This window comes from Nothoprocta perdicaria, unplaced genomic scaffold (assembly GCF_003342845.1).
Source record: "Nothoprocta perdicaria isolate Ctin4 unplaced genomic scaffold, notPer1 scaffold_385, whole genome shotgun sequence".
In the NCBI taxonomy this organism is placed as follows: Eukaryota; Metazoa; Chordata; class Aves; order Tinamiformes; family Tinamidae; genus Nothoprocta; species Nothoprocta perdicaria.
In genome coordinates this window covers 23,340-39,071 of record NW_020455627.1, presented here as the reverse complement: position 1 = coordinate 39,071, position 15,732 = coordinate 23,340, and the positions used below count along the sequence as shown (strand labels likewise).

General features: G+C 41.4%; 1 protein-coding gene across 1 annotated transcript in view; it reads left to right on the top strand.

Annotated features, from left to right (window-relative positions):
- The window catches only part of GAD2 (glutamate decarboxylase 2), a 35,749-nt gene extending 21,351 nt beyond the window's left edge, over positions 1 to 14,398 (top strand). The window contains exons 7-14 of the mRNA XM_026044804.1: positions 709 to 763; positions 1,971 to 2,087; positions 2,598 to 2,662; positions 6,009 to 6,087; positions 7,798 to 7,947; positions 9,737 to 9,844; positions 11,358 to 11,447; positions 12,129 to 14,398. Coding sequence (XP_025900589.1) covers positions 709 to 763; positions 1,971 to 2,087; positions 2,598 to 2,662; positions 6,009 to 6,087; positions 7,798 to 7,947; positions 9,737 to 9,844; positions 11,358 to 11,447; positions 12,129 to 12,302 — 838 coding nt within the window. The 3' untranslated portion in view covers positions 12,303 to 14,398. The remainder of the gene's footprint in view (positions 1 to 708; positions 764 to 1,970; positions 2,088 to 2,597; positions 2,663 to 6,008; positions 6,088 to 7,797; positions 7,948 to 9,736; positions 9,845 to 11,357; positions 11,448 to 12,128) is intronic.
- The last annotated feature ends 1,334 nt before the right edge of the window (positions 14,399 to 15,732 follow it).

The window sequence follows — 15,732 nt, the reverse complement described above, 5'->3', positions numbered from 1 at the left end:
TTTCTGTGAAGATGACAATGTTTAATTTTTCCATCCAGAAGTAGGACAGTAGGATTGCTGCATGTCTTACAAATCCCAACTCAGGTCAGCAGGACACAGTAGGCTGTTTGCTCAGGACATGTTCTGGGTGTGGGGTGCTGGGCTGATGTGRTGAGGAGGACCTTCTGTTGGCCCATGGCAGAGTGAAGGCCCACAAGAGCTTTCTGATGTGTCCAGCATGAGCAAGCGTGCTGCTTTGTGTCTCCTCTCCATCCTAACACCCGGAGTCGACAGGTTGTGTTGCTCTACTGTGGGACMATGCAAATGAGTGGTTCCTTTCAGCCAGGAAAAAAAGTAAAGTCCCACCTTCTTGCTTATACCAAGTATTGGATGAACATGTGTTTCAGTTACCTGTTCCACTACCACACAGATACATTAATAGTAATAGAGTACGTCCTGCAGTTTTGGGGGGAGTTCAAGACATTTCACCCTCATTTGGCAGCACGGAGGGCTGTAGATGTTTATGGGTCATATGAGAAGAATCTGACCCCRGGGCTTCCTTTGTCCTCAGTGCCCCTCTGCTGCTGAGTATCTTCAGCCTCCTCCTGCTCCCCCATAGCCCTCCTGCCTCTGGTGCTCCATAGCACATCTCCTTTCTGTTAAGCAAAGAACTAACAGCACAAACTGGTTGCAAAATTAGACTTCTGATACAACTCTATTTTGCTCCAGAGGGAAAATGATCCCATCAGACCTTGAAAGAAGAATCCTTGAAGCCAAACAAAAAGTAAGTGCACTAGCATTTCTGCTTCCAAGAAACAAAAAGCAAATACAGCCAGATCTTTTACTTTCTATGACACAAAAGCTTAGGCTTTCGCATGAACTTTYGATTTGTTTCTTAGCCAAATAATTAGTAAGGCAAGAGTTCCTGAAAAATATGTTTGAAAACAGTCTATTTGTCTCTTTTTATATGTTGTTGTGCCTAACATTCTCTTTAAACTTTTTTTTCTGTTTTTTTTTTTAATATATATTATCAACCTGTGAGGATATGCTTCAGCTGAATATTGGCAAAAGCTGAGTGATCATTTGGAGAATCCATGTATGTTCTCATACATTGAATATATTCCTTACCTATGCCTCATGCAACATTTGTACAAAAAATCATTGGAAACACAGAGTTCAAAGCTGTTGTAACACCAATCTTCATTAAGAGCTCACTCTGTCCAAGAAGAGTCATGTGGTAGAAAGAGTAAGATAAAATGACAATAGAAGTTCCACCCAAACCTACCAACCATTTATTTCGTTTAGCAGAAGGAAAATGAGACCTTTTTTGTAGTCTAAGTCTCAGTCCTTCACAAAATGTACAACCTCTTTACCTCATTGCCAAGTACAGTTTATGAATAACAGAATACAGATGAATTTAAGATGAAATACTGGTAGAAATTACTGCAGTGCTCCAGTGCTTTTCACACAAAAGCTGTGTGAAAGACAATGTGTCCTCCTCTGTGCTGCTCATCATTTAGCAGAGGGAGACCAAGAGATGGTCCCACCACCTCATGTTCCTGCTCCTTCACACAGTCCATGGGCCCATTATACCAGCCCAGAGTGCCAACCACCAGAGAGGTTTCATGAACCACCACGTCTTATGGAAAAGGTTTGTTTTACTTGGCTCCATACAAAGCAGACCTTTTTTTCTCAGGCAAGTGATATGGGGAGGAATTGTCCTCCTTAGACCTTAGCTATCTCAGCTGCCTTTGCTACAACAACTGGAGGAGACTGGTTTGGAAGTTTGCTGCCACCTTAAGGCAGAAACTGTAATATTGCTAGCTCTAAACTAGGAGAAACAGTGTTGTAGGTATGTCCTCTAGGAGACAGTTGTGGGCGTCTTGTGCAGACATCTCTTGCCACAGTGGAGGTTTCAGGTGCCAAGTGGTCAGTGGCAGCTGGGTCTGGATATCACATACTGGGGCCAACACCTCCCTGCTCTCTTGCAGGGCTTTGTCCCATTCCTGGTGAGCGCCACAGCAGGAACAACAGTGTATGGGGCATTTGATCCACTCATAGCTATTGCAGACATCTGCAAGAAATACAAAATCTGGATGCACGTGGATGTAAGTACCATCTCTTGTGTGCCGGGATTACTAGGCTCATCAGCATGAATTTAGTCATCTTGGGTGGTGTCTTCTTGTACAGATAACTCTGCTTGGTTCCTGTAATTAATTCTTGAAGTGTAAGAGCTGATTTCCTTTCTTCTGAAAAGCTCAGGTACCAGGAGGACATCATAGGAGCTGTAACTGTGCAGTGCTTTTAGCAACTGGGACACTTCAGATCACCCAGTTGGCATGCTTTTTGCCTTCACCTTAGAGGTACTAATTACAGTCTGAGGTCACCCAAAGTGTCACTGTAGATAAGGTGGTGAGGGAGGTATTAACAGCAGTAGGAACTGGCACACAGGTCCTGGCATATAAAATACTGCTTGAAAGCAGTACTGGAAAGAAACTGATAGTTCAGCTAATGCCCCAGGCCCCATCTGCCCCACACTGACYGGTACTCGCTGATGTTATCATGGGGAAATGCAGAGACCTCTCCTCCTCATTCAGATAATGTGTCTTGCTTTCTAGGGAGCGTGGGGTGGCGGGCTGCTGATGTCCAGAAAGCACAAATGGAAGTTAAATGGTGTTGAAAGGTATGATTTATTAACAAGTTATTAGGTGTTTTAACACATTTTTGATTGCCATAGCAATGCCTATAAATGCAAATAAAAATCAGTCAATATTAGGCCTGAGATAAAATATGAAAAAATCATGTAAACTTGTCCTTCTGGTTGGAGTAACAGTGCTGAGTGTTCATTGTGRTACTGCCTTTTTTTTTTTCTTGTAGGACAAACAGTGAATATTTCATATTTGTCTTCTTATTTCTTGCAATGTGCATTCTCAGATCGAGCATGGTTTCTGTGTCACCCTCTGGATTCACTGCCTGCAATGAATTAGCAATTGCATTTCTTTAAGAAATGAATCTTGGAGATCTTGCATGCTGAAGTCTAAATGTGAAAGGTGGCTGCACCTGCCATTTGGCCAGAGGTTATGTCAGTCTCTGAGCACTGCTCTGTCACTCATGGAAAGGATACTAGTGAGGTTTTCTCCGTAGATCTGCACCTGGGTGCACACAGYGGTGGTCATGAGCTCATGAACATTACAAATACACACACATGACCATAAATGATAGCAATCCTTGAAAGATATTTCAATGACTTGAAAGACGGAGCTTAAAATTACAAACAGCTGTTTATTCAGAAACATATAGCTCAACTGTGGAACTCCTTGCCAAAGGATGTTAAGACTTGTGTTTATGGGGAGACTAGATAAGTACATAGACAAATAAAACCCATTCAGGAAGTTCATAAGCCACAAATGACTGGAACCCCTCAGAGCATTTGGGGAAGTACTTAGGGTGCTTGTCTTGCTTTGTGTTATTCCCAGGCCTCTTACTGGGAACAGTATGCTGGACTAGATTCAGCCAGCTACTTGTGTGTATTTTTGAAGYTCATTCTGTTTAAGATTAAACTATTACTCTCCTCTGCCTTTTTTATCTCCTAATAGAATTGCTGCTCCTTGCCAATTAAAATTGCAAACAACTTCCTAATCCTGTTCCTAAGTATTAGGAAGATACCTTGATGGCTCCATTCCTTTCTTATACATCTCACATTTGCACACTTTGGAGAGCAGCCAATGGTTCTATAAATTTGATATATTTTAGCTAAGGCTGCCTTGARCACTGCAAACTTATATATTGTGCTTAAAAAGGATATACATCCAAATATGCGACATGTTAGAAAAATCCGCGCAGCAATCTGTGAGGACAGAGCACAAACCAGAGTTTGACCCCCTAGATTGTCMAAATTCTGCTAGAATGAGGTATTCAGGTTGAACCTATATTAAAGATGTTTCTTAATGCTACACTTCAGATCAGAACTCCACTGGAAATTCCTCCAGTATTTTGGTAAGTGCCACCTCCACATGGTAGGCAATGTATTAATGGAATTTGTCATTTCCAGTCCTGTTCCCCTGCTCGATGGACACAGCAGCTCATTTCAGTTTGTCTAGTTATCAAATGTGGGTACCTTTAGAGGAGATGTACTGGATCTCAGGCTGCTTTTATAATGGTTCAGGGCCAAATTCTGCCAGTCTTAATACTTCCCAGTTATCCACTAGGAAACACCAAAGGAAAACGTTTCCTCTTTCTTTCTTGTGAAAGATCCCCAGTCACAAAATCACATAGGAGTTTGGTATCAGTTATTTAAACAAATATAAGATAAAAATCATCTTGTATTGCCTTTTCCCCTGTTATTTTCAGTCAGCYTTTTGTTTAAGCACATACCAATGGCAGAAGCCCAGAGTAACTGATAGCAAATGAAAAATGGTGGATTCTTTATKTTATGTAAGTAATTTTGTTGTGTGTGCAATTGGCATGAATATGAGGAAATGGATGACCTTAGGGTAAATTAAATTTTGTAGGCAGATAATTAACATCTGGGTATTGTCAGTAAATAGTCCTTTTGCTTGAGAAAATCCATACCACCACTGTTACCTAGAAGGCTCTTAAAGAATTTCTGCTTGATTCTGTGTAGGCACAGATAAAAATGAAAAAGTATCGTATCAAAGGAAATCCGTAGACCTCAGTGCATGTTCAGAATCATTAGCTCTGGCACAGTAATCAGATGACTGACTGAGCTGATTAAAAGCTGCCAAATACTTGAAAAKCCCAGCCAAGTGGCCAGATGTTCCCTGTAAAGACTGTTCCCTTCAGATTTTTCATCAGGCCTCTGCACAGCTCCCTTTAAATAGCAAAGAAGAAAGTGCTGCATAGTGTCCATGAGCATTTTGGAGTCGCTTGCTTTGAAGGAGTAAAAAGCAGCCTTGTAGGAAATGACAGSAGGATGCATACACCCATAGCTTTGCCTCCAAATCCTATGATGGAAAATATTGCCAGATTCGAACCTCTGTTCACAGTCTTGCTGTCTGCAGGTGCGTCCTGGGTCCTTAAAGCAGCTACATGCCCCAGTCTGCTTCTTTATGCCAATATATAGTCTCAAAACTCCAGTCACTGGACTAAATGAAATCRTGCACTATGCATCCTTGACAGCCTGCCAAATGGGATGCTAATGTATACATCCACTGGCTAATCAGCATATGTAATAATAGTAATTTACAAATAACCAGTCGAGCAGAACACAGCATTAGAACAATAAAGAACTGGACAGTTCTCCATTCAGCACTTGCCATAGTCCCAAAGTCTCTTCCCTAGTCTTTATTGTGCCTGTTCATTCTCAGCATCTGGCTGACAGTGAGTTTTGCAGTGTGTCTTGAAGATCAGCAAGCTCTACTGTCATGTAGAGATGCGTAGTGCTATGTTTATTACAATAGTAATTTGGGATCCAATCCTCTGGTTGTGTGAATTATCATAGCCCAATTAAAGTCAAAAGATACATGGCAGTTTACCATCAACACAGCAATGAGAAAAATTACTTTTGGATAAGTTTTCCAGATTACTCAGAGACTCACAGCTGCCCAGAAGGATTTAAAGGAGTTTTCAGAAATGCCTGTGTTACTTAAATCATACTACAACAGGAATCAAAGGGGGAGGAATTTGCTAATTTGCCTATTTCTTATCTCCATCTTTAGGAGCCACGTTCCTTGGGAAAGTTCTCAGTCAAGTGTGTGGTTTTGCGAAGCTTGTCCTTTATTTATGAAGTAGAGATGACTCTCCAGAAAGTTTGATACTGATTAAGCCTAGCAGAGAGAGCAGTTATCCCATGGTAAATTACCAGGATTGTCATCCAAAAAGCAACTAGAGCAAATTAGGTCCCTCATGAAGGCATTGCTTTCTTAATAACACTCATGATTATTTTCAGCCTTGCTTGCTCAGAAAAAAAAAAAAAAAAAAGGTGCCCTTTGCTACGTTTTTATTACAAAATGTCTCCATGGTTTCACCCCTTGTGTAGTGTCTCAGTTGATTGTGGTTTACTGTCACAGGGCCAATTCGGTGACCTGGAACCCACACAAGATGATGGGTGTCCCTCTGCAGTGTTCAGCCCTGCTGGTTAGAGAAGAGGTATGTCTCCATCTACTTCTTTCCTTGATTCTTTTTGAAATTTTATTTCTGAAAATCCTGCATGTTTCCTCATAACTGTGTCATAGCTAATATTTGATAATGTGATGAAGATCATAAAAGAAACTGAGAAAGAAACCTCTAGTTATTTGTTCAGGCTGTGAGTGCAAAAGGGAATTAAAATGGCTGTCTGCTTGATTTGATAGGTCGATAAATGGGAATAGCTTTACAGAGTTTTGTGGCTTTGCTTTCAAAATAGCCTAAATTAATTTTGGGAAGAACAGCTGTGTAACATCTCTAGTTTTTGTGTAGTATAGATTGTAACTGAAAGCAAAATCTAGTCCTCTTACAATGTTGTGCTATAAATGCAACATGACATTTGGTTGAGCATCTAAGCATCATTGCACTTTCCAAACCTTTATGAGAGAGATTTCAATCCAGCTCTGATTCATATATTCACTTTGGGGAGCATAGAAATAAAAAGGGAACACTAAGTTCACTTGGAATAAAAAGTGCACATTTCCTTTAGTACTAGGACTTGAATTACCCTTCAAGCCTGTAATTTTCATATAACCATCGGTTACTGGGACAGCTGCTATATAACCAGCAGTTATTAGCCCAGCTATCCAAAAGTTGGTTGTTGTTTTGCTAACAGCTGTACAACAGATTGTAGACAAAGTGATTGTGCTTAGGAAGCACAAAGAAGCTGGCTCTTATTTGCCCCTGGGTCAGTTCCCTGAGACAAATCCTACCTGGGAGAAGTCAGTACCATCCTAGAGCTCCAGCGAGAACAGATGGCTCAGATTACGAGAAAGACACTTTTTCCCTTTCATTTTTTTTTCTTAGTTTTGAGATACAGAGGTTAGATTTGATGATAAACAGCCAAGTTCTGATTCTTCTTGGACTGCAAAATGCAGTTTTAAGCAAGAGCCGTAAGGTATATTTTAAAGCTGGCTGAGGACTTCACCAGAGCCAAAACATGACTGTCTGCATTTCACTTAAAAAACTAAAAAGGAAACTTCATGCTTTCCATGAGACAGATYTGCTCACATTGCTGGCTTTTGATCCTCCCTAAAAGCTGCCTCTGAAAACAGTATCTTTCTATCCAGAAGTAGCTGTATGTGGCTGCTTAGAGGCCACAGGCTCTTTTGCCTGTGCAGAACTTTCTGCACCACTTAAACAAGTGCTCTGCAGCACAGGACTTTGCAGAGGATCTTAGAACAGAAAGATGCCTACAAAGAAGAGGGAGAAAAAAAAAAGCAGAGATAAAAGCAGGCAGGGAAATGGCGTGATGTTCTTTAGATTAGTCACCAAATTACCTTGGCCTGACTCAACCTGAATTATGCCTTCCAAGGAAAGGAGAAATGGAAACCAGAACAAGGAATAAAGARATAGATCCCAAAATGAATGTATGTGTAATCACACTCACAACTACAATATCCGTAAGTTGTTTAAAAATGCTTTGGCTCCCAGACAGGCCGGCACTTTGCTGGGTCAGGTACCAAAGTGTTCTGGATGCTAGATGGAAAGCAAAAGACTGAACCTACTAAACAGCTAAGTCTGGTTTTGTCTTTTTTCAGATCTTTGTCTTGCAGTTAGATGCTTCAGTTGGACACTGTATTTGCACGTTTGGAGTTTCTGCTGTATAGACCTAAAGCAACCAGTAGTCACATCTGTGCCCACGCTATGTTTTTGTTCCTCTCTTTCTTTAAGGGGCTGATGCAGAGCTGCAATCAAATGCATGCTTCCTACCTCTTTCAACAAGACAAGCACTATGACCTGTCTTACGACACTGGAGACAAGGCCTTGCAATGTGGCCGACATGTTGATGTCTTCAAACTATGGCTCATGTGGAGGGCAAAGGTAGGACTGCCTGAAATGTATCTGTATGCATTAAAATAATGCACACCAGATACAGGTTTCTTTAATAATTATTTTAGATACTATCTGACCTGAATTTCTCATATATAAAATGAAGAAGAAAGCATTACTATTTTCTCTCTTTTATATACCTTTAACAATTCAGGTTCAAAGCGCCACAGATGATTTTGAAAATTGAACTCCATGCCTTTGTGTAGCGTTTGCTTTGTCTGACTTCAGGAGTCCAACACCATGTATCCTCTGTGTAAGAATGTTGTTAGGAACATTTTTGGATATACAAAGATGTTTTATTTTAATGACATTCAGAAATTAAACATGGCAATTCCAAGACTAGAATCCTAGTTCCATTGCATGCAGTAAATGTGGAGTGAGCCTTCAGTAGAGCAGAGGAAAACTCATCAAAATATGTCCTCTGAGAAAATGAGCTGTAATCATCAGTTTGCTCGTAATTGTAGAATGTTGCAAAATAAATTCTACCATGCATTTATTCAATCCGTTATGTCAGGTTGCCTCAGGTTTGTTCAGAGATGACATCGATGTTTTCATTTCCAGMAAGCCTTAAAGAGCCTCACGTGCTTCATTAAAACTCTGAAAACAGTTCTGCGGCAGACAACAAATATAGCTGGAGGAGTGGGAGCCTGCGAAGGAGGCCTTGTGGGCGGCCCCCTTCTGTGGCTGACGTGGCTGTGGGACGGGCTGGCCTCGCTGCAGTGGCGAGTGGTCTCAGAAAGCCGTGGGGCCTTCTCTGGGGCTGCACTATCTCCCCCCATGCCAGAAGCTTAGCCGTGGGGCCTTCTCTGGGGCTGCACTATCTCCCCCCATGCCAGAAGCTTTGTCCCCAGAGGGACAGTGGCCTGGGCTCGGAGTCAGTTCTGCAGCACCAGATCAGGTTTATCCGGACACACACCCATTATTCAAAGACATTTCTTCCCATAGAGCACATACTTCCTTGTGCTGTTTTATTGTGTCCTCGTGTCCATGTGTGACATTTGCGTTACCAAGTAGGACGCACGTTGCTCAAGCAGTTTATCTCTCCCAGATGTCCACCTCCTTCTCCCCTGCCCCGTGCTGTGATCCATGGCTTGTGGCCTCACAGCTGGGGACTGCAGGAKCCTCACAACCAGAGGACAGTGGCTCCTGCCAGGAAGAAGGAGTGGGAATTGCTGTTAGGAAAGAGAAGATGCGAATGTGGTGGAGATGGAGCAGTACCTGAACAGACTGTTCAACTACTACAGGCCTCAAGCTGGTCTCTGAAAACATCTGGCCATTTTGTATTTTATTTCAATGAAAATAAATGCCTAGATAAAGGTACCAGCTCGTCCCTTCTGGAAGATTACAATCCCCTGTCCTGGCAGAAATACAAGGCTTCCCGTGTATGGAGCTCAATACCTTTTCCTAGAGGCCCTGGTCCTTGTTAGCCCAGGCTGCCTCTGCACAGAAACCACCACCAAGAGCGCCCTTCATCAGAGGTGCTGCAAATACTTTGCTCAGCACTGAGCTGGATCTAGTGCTTGTTTTGCAGAGGTGATTGCAGGGCAGTCAGTGGCACAAGCGAGAGATGGATGAGCTCTGCATTRGAAAGTGTCCTTCATCTGACAGAACCAGATCCTTAATCTCTCCAAAGAGACTCCTGAGAAGTGAATTGTACTGCTGATTTGACAAGTGCTGCATGTTCCTGTCACTGTGTCAGTTCACAGGACAGATAATCACAAAACTTTAATTTTTTCTTTTCTCTCTCTCTCTCTCTCTCTCTCTCTCTCTCTTTTCAAAGGGAACCACGGGATTTGAAGCACAAATTGACAAGTGCTTGGAACTTGCAGAGTACCTCTATAATAAAATAAAGAACAGAGAAGGTTATGAAATGGTGTTTGATGGAAAGGTATGTACTGCAACCTAGTATCCCTGTTGGTCACCAGCACATGCTTTAGTCAAGTAGTGGGTTGTTACTAACAGGTCAAACCAAAAAATGTGTGACAAAAAGCAGTGTCCCTTATAAGAGCAGTTGTTCAGCCTTCTTTATGGGCTCCCAGGGCAAGAGAGATGAAGCAACTGAGCACAGCGTTTCCGTCCATACAGTCTCACCCCATGAGAGCTCAGCCCTGGTCTCTCAGCCTAGAGCAGCATTCACACAGTGACAACGAGCCTCTTGGTAATGGCAAGAGGCTGTGAGGACCTGGGTCCCCCTGCTCACAGCCAGAGCATCAGATCTGCTTTGCAGATCTGTGGGTGGAGGAGCCTGCCCTGCTCCCCGCTGCYGTGCCACGTGCATGGGCTGGCCGGAGTGCCAGAGGCGACCGCTCTAGATGTCTCARGTGTGTCATTTCCACAAGGGCAGGGGCAGCAGCTCCACCTGCGATGGTCCCCCCAGGGCGAGGTGTCTGGCAGGGTCAGGCTACAGCCTGCGCTGTTGGTGCCCCTGGCTCTGCGGCTCTGTCCTGCACTTGGCTGCAGCACTCCTGTGCATGTGGCCTGGCACAGGCACCTCTGTCACATAGGTGTTTTCCTTGTAAGGGTGAAAAACCATCTTTTTCTGGCTTTTTTCCTCTGACCTGTGGCTTTTTCTGCTCTCCATACTTGCATATTGTCCCTTGGTATAGTTAAGTGAAGTGCTGGCTCTGCAGTGCAGGGATATGTGTCCCCACGCTTCTTGATAGATCCCACATGCACATGCCACTGTGTTATCTAATCATGCACCATCACTGAATTTGATCTGCTAGGTCTTGTGATGATTGAGGGGATCGACAGCAGGGAGAGTTTGCATTTAGCAGCCAGCAAAGAGGAATGTAGCAAGGCAAGCAACTGCTGGGAGACAGCAAAAAAATGCATGAGTGTCAGTGGAGTCTTCTTGGTGCCTTTCTACCTGGTGTTTCCATGTCAGCTAGGTGCACCAACATGCTAAATACATGCATATTATTACAGGAGCTAACTGCACCAAACTGAGAAGCAGTGAATTTCTCAAGTGTAAGAAAAGCTTAGGCCATCTGTGAGGCCTGTTACAAGACCAGATTCTTCATTATGCAGTCATGTAATAAAAGTAATTGACATGGTCCTCACATCTGAATTATCTCTAATGGACTGTTGTCTTGCCCACATGTTCCTTTCAGCCTCTTGAGGGGACAGCACCTACAAAGTCTAGATGCTTCCCAGTTGGGGATAAATATATTTGCACAGCTGGGCAATGTGTTTCTGCATCTGACATCCTGGGAATAAATTGCCTAAAATTATCCTTTCTGCATTAATAATGATGATGACTCTCAGCGGACTATAATAATGAAAGCCATTGATTGCTGTCACAATATGATGTACGAGAGAAGGGAAAAGCATGAGCATAATTGCAATTGAGATATTATGAGCATTTCTTACAGGCTGAACCATTATTATTCTGTGTTTAGCCTCAGCACACAAATGTCTGCTTCTGGTATATACCTCCCAGTTTACGCGGAATGGAAGATAACGAAGAGAGGATGAGCCGCCTTACAAAGGTAAGCAACGATATCCAGGATATCGTGTGATGAGCCCTGACATCCTGACAGGCACCAATCCCTCCACTGATCTCCAGGGAGGCACAGGGCAAGGCCACCCATCTGTATTCTTCAAGTGACACTTCCATGGACATTACACTAAGGGTGAGCCTGGCACCACCTTGCTGTGCTCTCCCAGTTTGTATTCCGTGTATCTGCCTCTCTGCTGAAGCACTTACTTATTTGAGCTCTGGCTGTTTTCCCTGCAGCTCATGTAAACTGCAGTCCGCAAACTGGGCAAACATAACAATAGCTTGATCATAGAATGCCGCTCTAGCATGTAAAAAAAAAGATGGAAAATGATGGCAGAATATGTTTGAGGGATACAAAGAGAAAGCAGTTACTGTGTGCCAATTGTATGTCAGCAATCTTGAGAAAGTAGGGGGGAAAAATCCCCAGTGATTTTAAGAACAGCACAAAGAAAAGGATAAAGCCAATATCTTTTCAAAAAGACATATATTCCTTAACAGAGGTTATTATTTTTTGTCAATAATTTTTTTGTCAATTCTTTTCATTTTAACTGCTTCTTGCAGCTCTTCATAGAAAAACAGAACGTGCTCCACTTTTTGTTGTGATAATAATAATAATCACCTGCCTTTTGCTGTAATGGTAATGACCTCCTGCTTTTTGTTGTGCAAAAAGGTGGCCCCAGTGATAAAAGCCAGGATGATGGAGTATGGAACAACCATGGTGAGCTATCAGCCTCTGGGAGACAAAGTGAACTTCTTCCGGATGGTCATCTCAAACCCAGCAGCAACTCATCAAGACATTGATTTCCTGATTGATGAAATTGAACGTCTGGGRCAAGATTTATAATAATGGAGCGTAAAAGGCTGTTCCTGGACCTCTAAGTAGACAATTAAGTTGTCACAAACTGTGCGAATGTATTTGTGGTTTGTTCCAAAGTAAATCTATTTCTATATTGTGGCGTTGGAGTTGAGTGCAGTTTAAAATCAAGAAACATGGCTCCTTTAAAGTCCTTTCCTGAGTTTTAGAATACCTCTTTAATAATTAGCTACTCAAAAAGCTGCATTGAAATATATAAGGAAGAGCAGAAAATATGTACAATTTTTCTCCCCAGTTTTAACACAGTGACTGTTTTAAATTAAAAGTAATCAGACAGAATGATGCCAAATTTGCCCAAAATGGTGACAAAATCAAATTGGGGGAAGGAAGATAGTGAGGAACAAAGTATACAAGCTGTATGCTTATAAGTGAAAGTATTTTGTCTTTTTCGTAGTATTAGAACAGAATTTCTAATTTACCTATAGCAACATTTCAAATATATTTAAATAGGTATAGTTTTACAAAAGGAAATATATATATATATATAAAATCCTATTTTGTAAACTAAAGATTTTATTTTATATGGGTTATGAAACTGCAAGGACAGAAGCTGAAAATTAACTAGGATTCTTTTTATTTTGATGGAGGTGCCTCGAACGTTTATTCACTGCTTATTTTAAAACACAAGCCCACATATATTTTTAAGAGGTACCAGTGCCTCATTCCTCCATGTCACATGGATTGTACATCTCCAGGGTTGATTACTGAAAACCTCAAGAGTACTGCAGCTCTTAAAACCACTTAATAAGATCAATTACAGTGCAACAATAGGATGCTATTATTCCTAATTATGTTTCCCACATGGCCTAACTGAGCAGACGCACAATCAATATACAGTTTCTTTGCTCTGTGTTAAAAAAGCCTATCTAAAAAAGTCACATATGTGACTACCTGCTTGTGTCATAACCATTTCTTTTGCAAGCAATATCAAATTACATTGAAAATTAAATTTGACTGAAATTCTGTTTAAAAAAATACCATAAAATTCCACAGCTACATTATCAAGGTAGGGACTTTGATAAATGTACCAGTCTGCAAGACATGATCTAAATTAAATGCAAGTACACTCTGAATGGCAGTAATGGAGTCAGAGTGCCAAACAGATTTGACAAAGGTTTCTCCCARTACTGGGCTTCAGCATTGTTTTCAAGGGATTTTGAAATTGCTGGAAAAAAATGAGATAAGGCTAGATCTGGCTAATACAGCCCATGCAGAGCCACACAAGCATTTTTAGAGACCATGGCAGAGGTTTAGAAACCTCTTGCAGAGCTTGCTTACTTGCTGCATCATTCCTTAGCATTAGGAATGACACTGGCATGGAAACTTATATGTACCCTTTTTCCCTTCAATATCTGGAAATGTTGGTAAGAACTTTGTGGCTTGGGCCTGTCTACTTATAACCCTACTAAAGTTCTGGTTTTAACTTTGCCTAAGTGGCCAACTTTTGTTTGTAAAGCAATATTGTTTTGCTGTCTCAAAGATACTTGAAGAGAAGAAAAAAAGTGCAATGTGGTTTTAATTTCATCTAAAACAGAAAAATGGAGTATTGGTTCAATGTAATATGAGGACATGAAGTAAGAAGAGGAAATAAATTGTGTCTGTAATTGTGTTGCCTTTATTATATTGATAGTACTGTTTTGTCACCTCAGATTGAGGCTGTGCACTTTAGATTTAAACTGTACAATGTTGCAAATCAACATGTGTTGCTGCATAAGCTTGTACAATATATTATTGATATGTCATTATTTGTGTGGTACTAATATTTRCTCTTGATATTGTAAGAACTGCACTCACATCAGTCCTTCTACTCTATCTTTGCTTGATATAAGCCTTTCCTTGTCAGCTTTTAGGCAGACCTCTTGCCTCACTCCAGTGGATTTCCATTGCTATCTACAGTGCATAATGTTACACGTCAAGCTATAGAAGAGATGCAGAGATGCCAATTCTATCAAGGACGCAATGTGACCTTTGCTGAATCTGTCAAAATCAGCTGACCAATCACCGAAATACTGGGTAGAGCAGCAAATTGCTGCATTCGTCTTTCTTACTGTGAAAAACAAGGCAAGGAAAGAGCTTAAAAAGTAAAAATAGTAAAGGGACAATGGTGAAAGTAATCAGTAGCCTGGTTACATCTTGCATGTGCAATTCTGTTTTTAAAATGCTAAGTGCAAATAATGTATTTATTAGCTGTATGTGCCAATCCAAGATTTACATTCAGTGTTCAGTAAGAACCAGCATTTTTTTCCACGTTACTGTTTATTGCAGCCAGCAAAGAGCAGCAGAGCAACCTGTTCTTGTGTTTGACCAAAGTATCTTATCTGTGTTGTTGACCTAAATCCAAATAAAAGTGTAAAATGTGACTGAAAGTCTTTTCTTTAGCAGCACTGAGGACACCAGCCTTACCAATTATGCCATCTCAGTGTAAGGTCCCACAGAAGAGAATGTTTAATTCTAACTTTCTCTGGATTTTTTGATGACTAGATTCCTGCTGTGTGTTAGTTTTTATAGCAATTAAAAAAAAAAAAAAAAAAAAAAAGAGATTGAAATACATCATCCAATCCTGAGACATTACACAGTACTGGCATGCTAGTAAAAATTGCCATCTGCTATTCCTCTACTTCATCTTTACAAGGTGGAGCTGGTTACTTTATTCTCCTCAGACATATGCAACTTTATTAGTTTTTTTTTGTTGTTGTTCTTTTTACTTTGTGAGCCCTTATCCACAAATTAGTCGTAGACTGTAATCAGCCTACAACACAGCAGTGGAAGCAGTGAGGACACTTTCCAGACTATGTGAAGGCAAAAGTTTAAACAGGCCACAAGATAAAACAGGCAAAACAGCTGATATAAAAATTAAAACTTTAATCTTCATGTTCCTCCTGGCACCAGGCCTCAGTCCTCCAAAACCTGCCACCTGCCTGCTCTATTTTCCTTCCATTCACACAGCCTGATGCCAGGTAGAGAGAGAAAGCAAAACAGTGTTGTGAAAACTGCCTGAAATGAGGTTTTGTGTCTCATGTCCAAAGTCTGCAGCAAAATTTGAGCTGGGTGCCTGGTCCAAGCACCCTGCTGTGGCGCTGGGTGAACTGGCACCCAGGCTGTGCCCTGCAGCAGGGCCTCCACAGCGGCCTCCTCTTCTCTCCTTTGGGCCCAGTCAGTCCACCGTTTCATGGCTTCTTCCTTTCCCAAAGCATGTATATACCTGTGCAGCTGAGCAATCTTCATAGTATGGTTGGGTTCTTTTTGTTTTGTTTTATTTTAGATAATTAATGTTTCATTTTAGATAATTTTATTTAGATAATTAATGTTTCTTTAATATTTCACTATAGCAACACAGGGTTCTCCTCAGTCTGAGAAGGATCTGTTCTTCATTTCAGCATAAGGATTTCGTGGTCCAAGA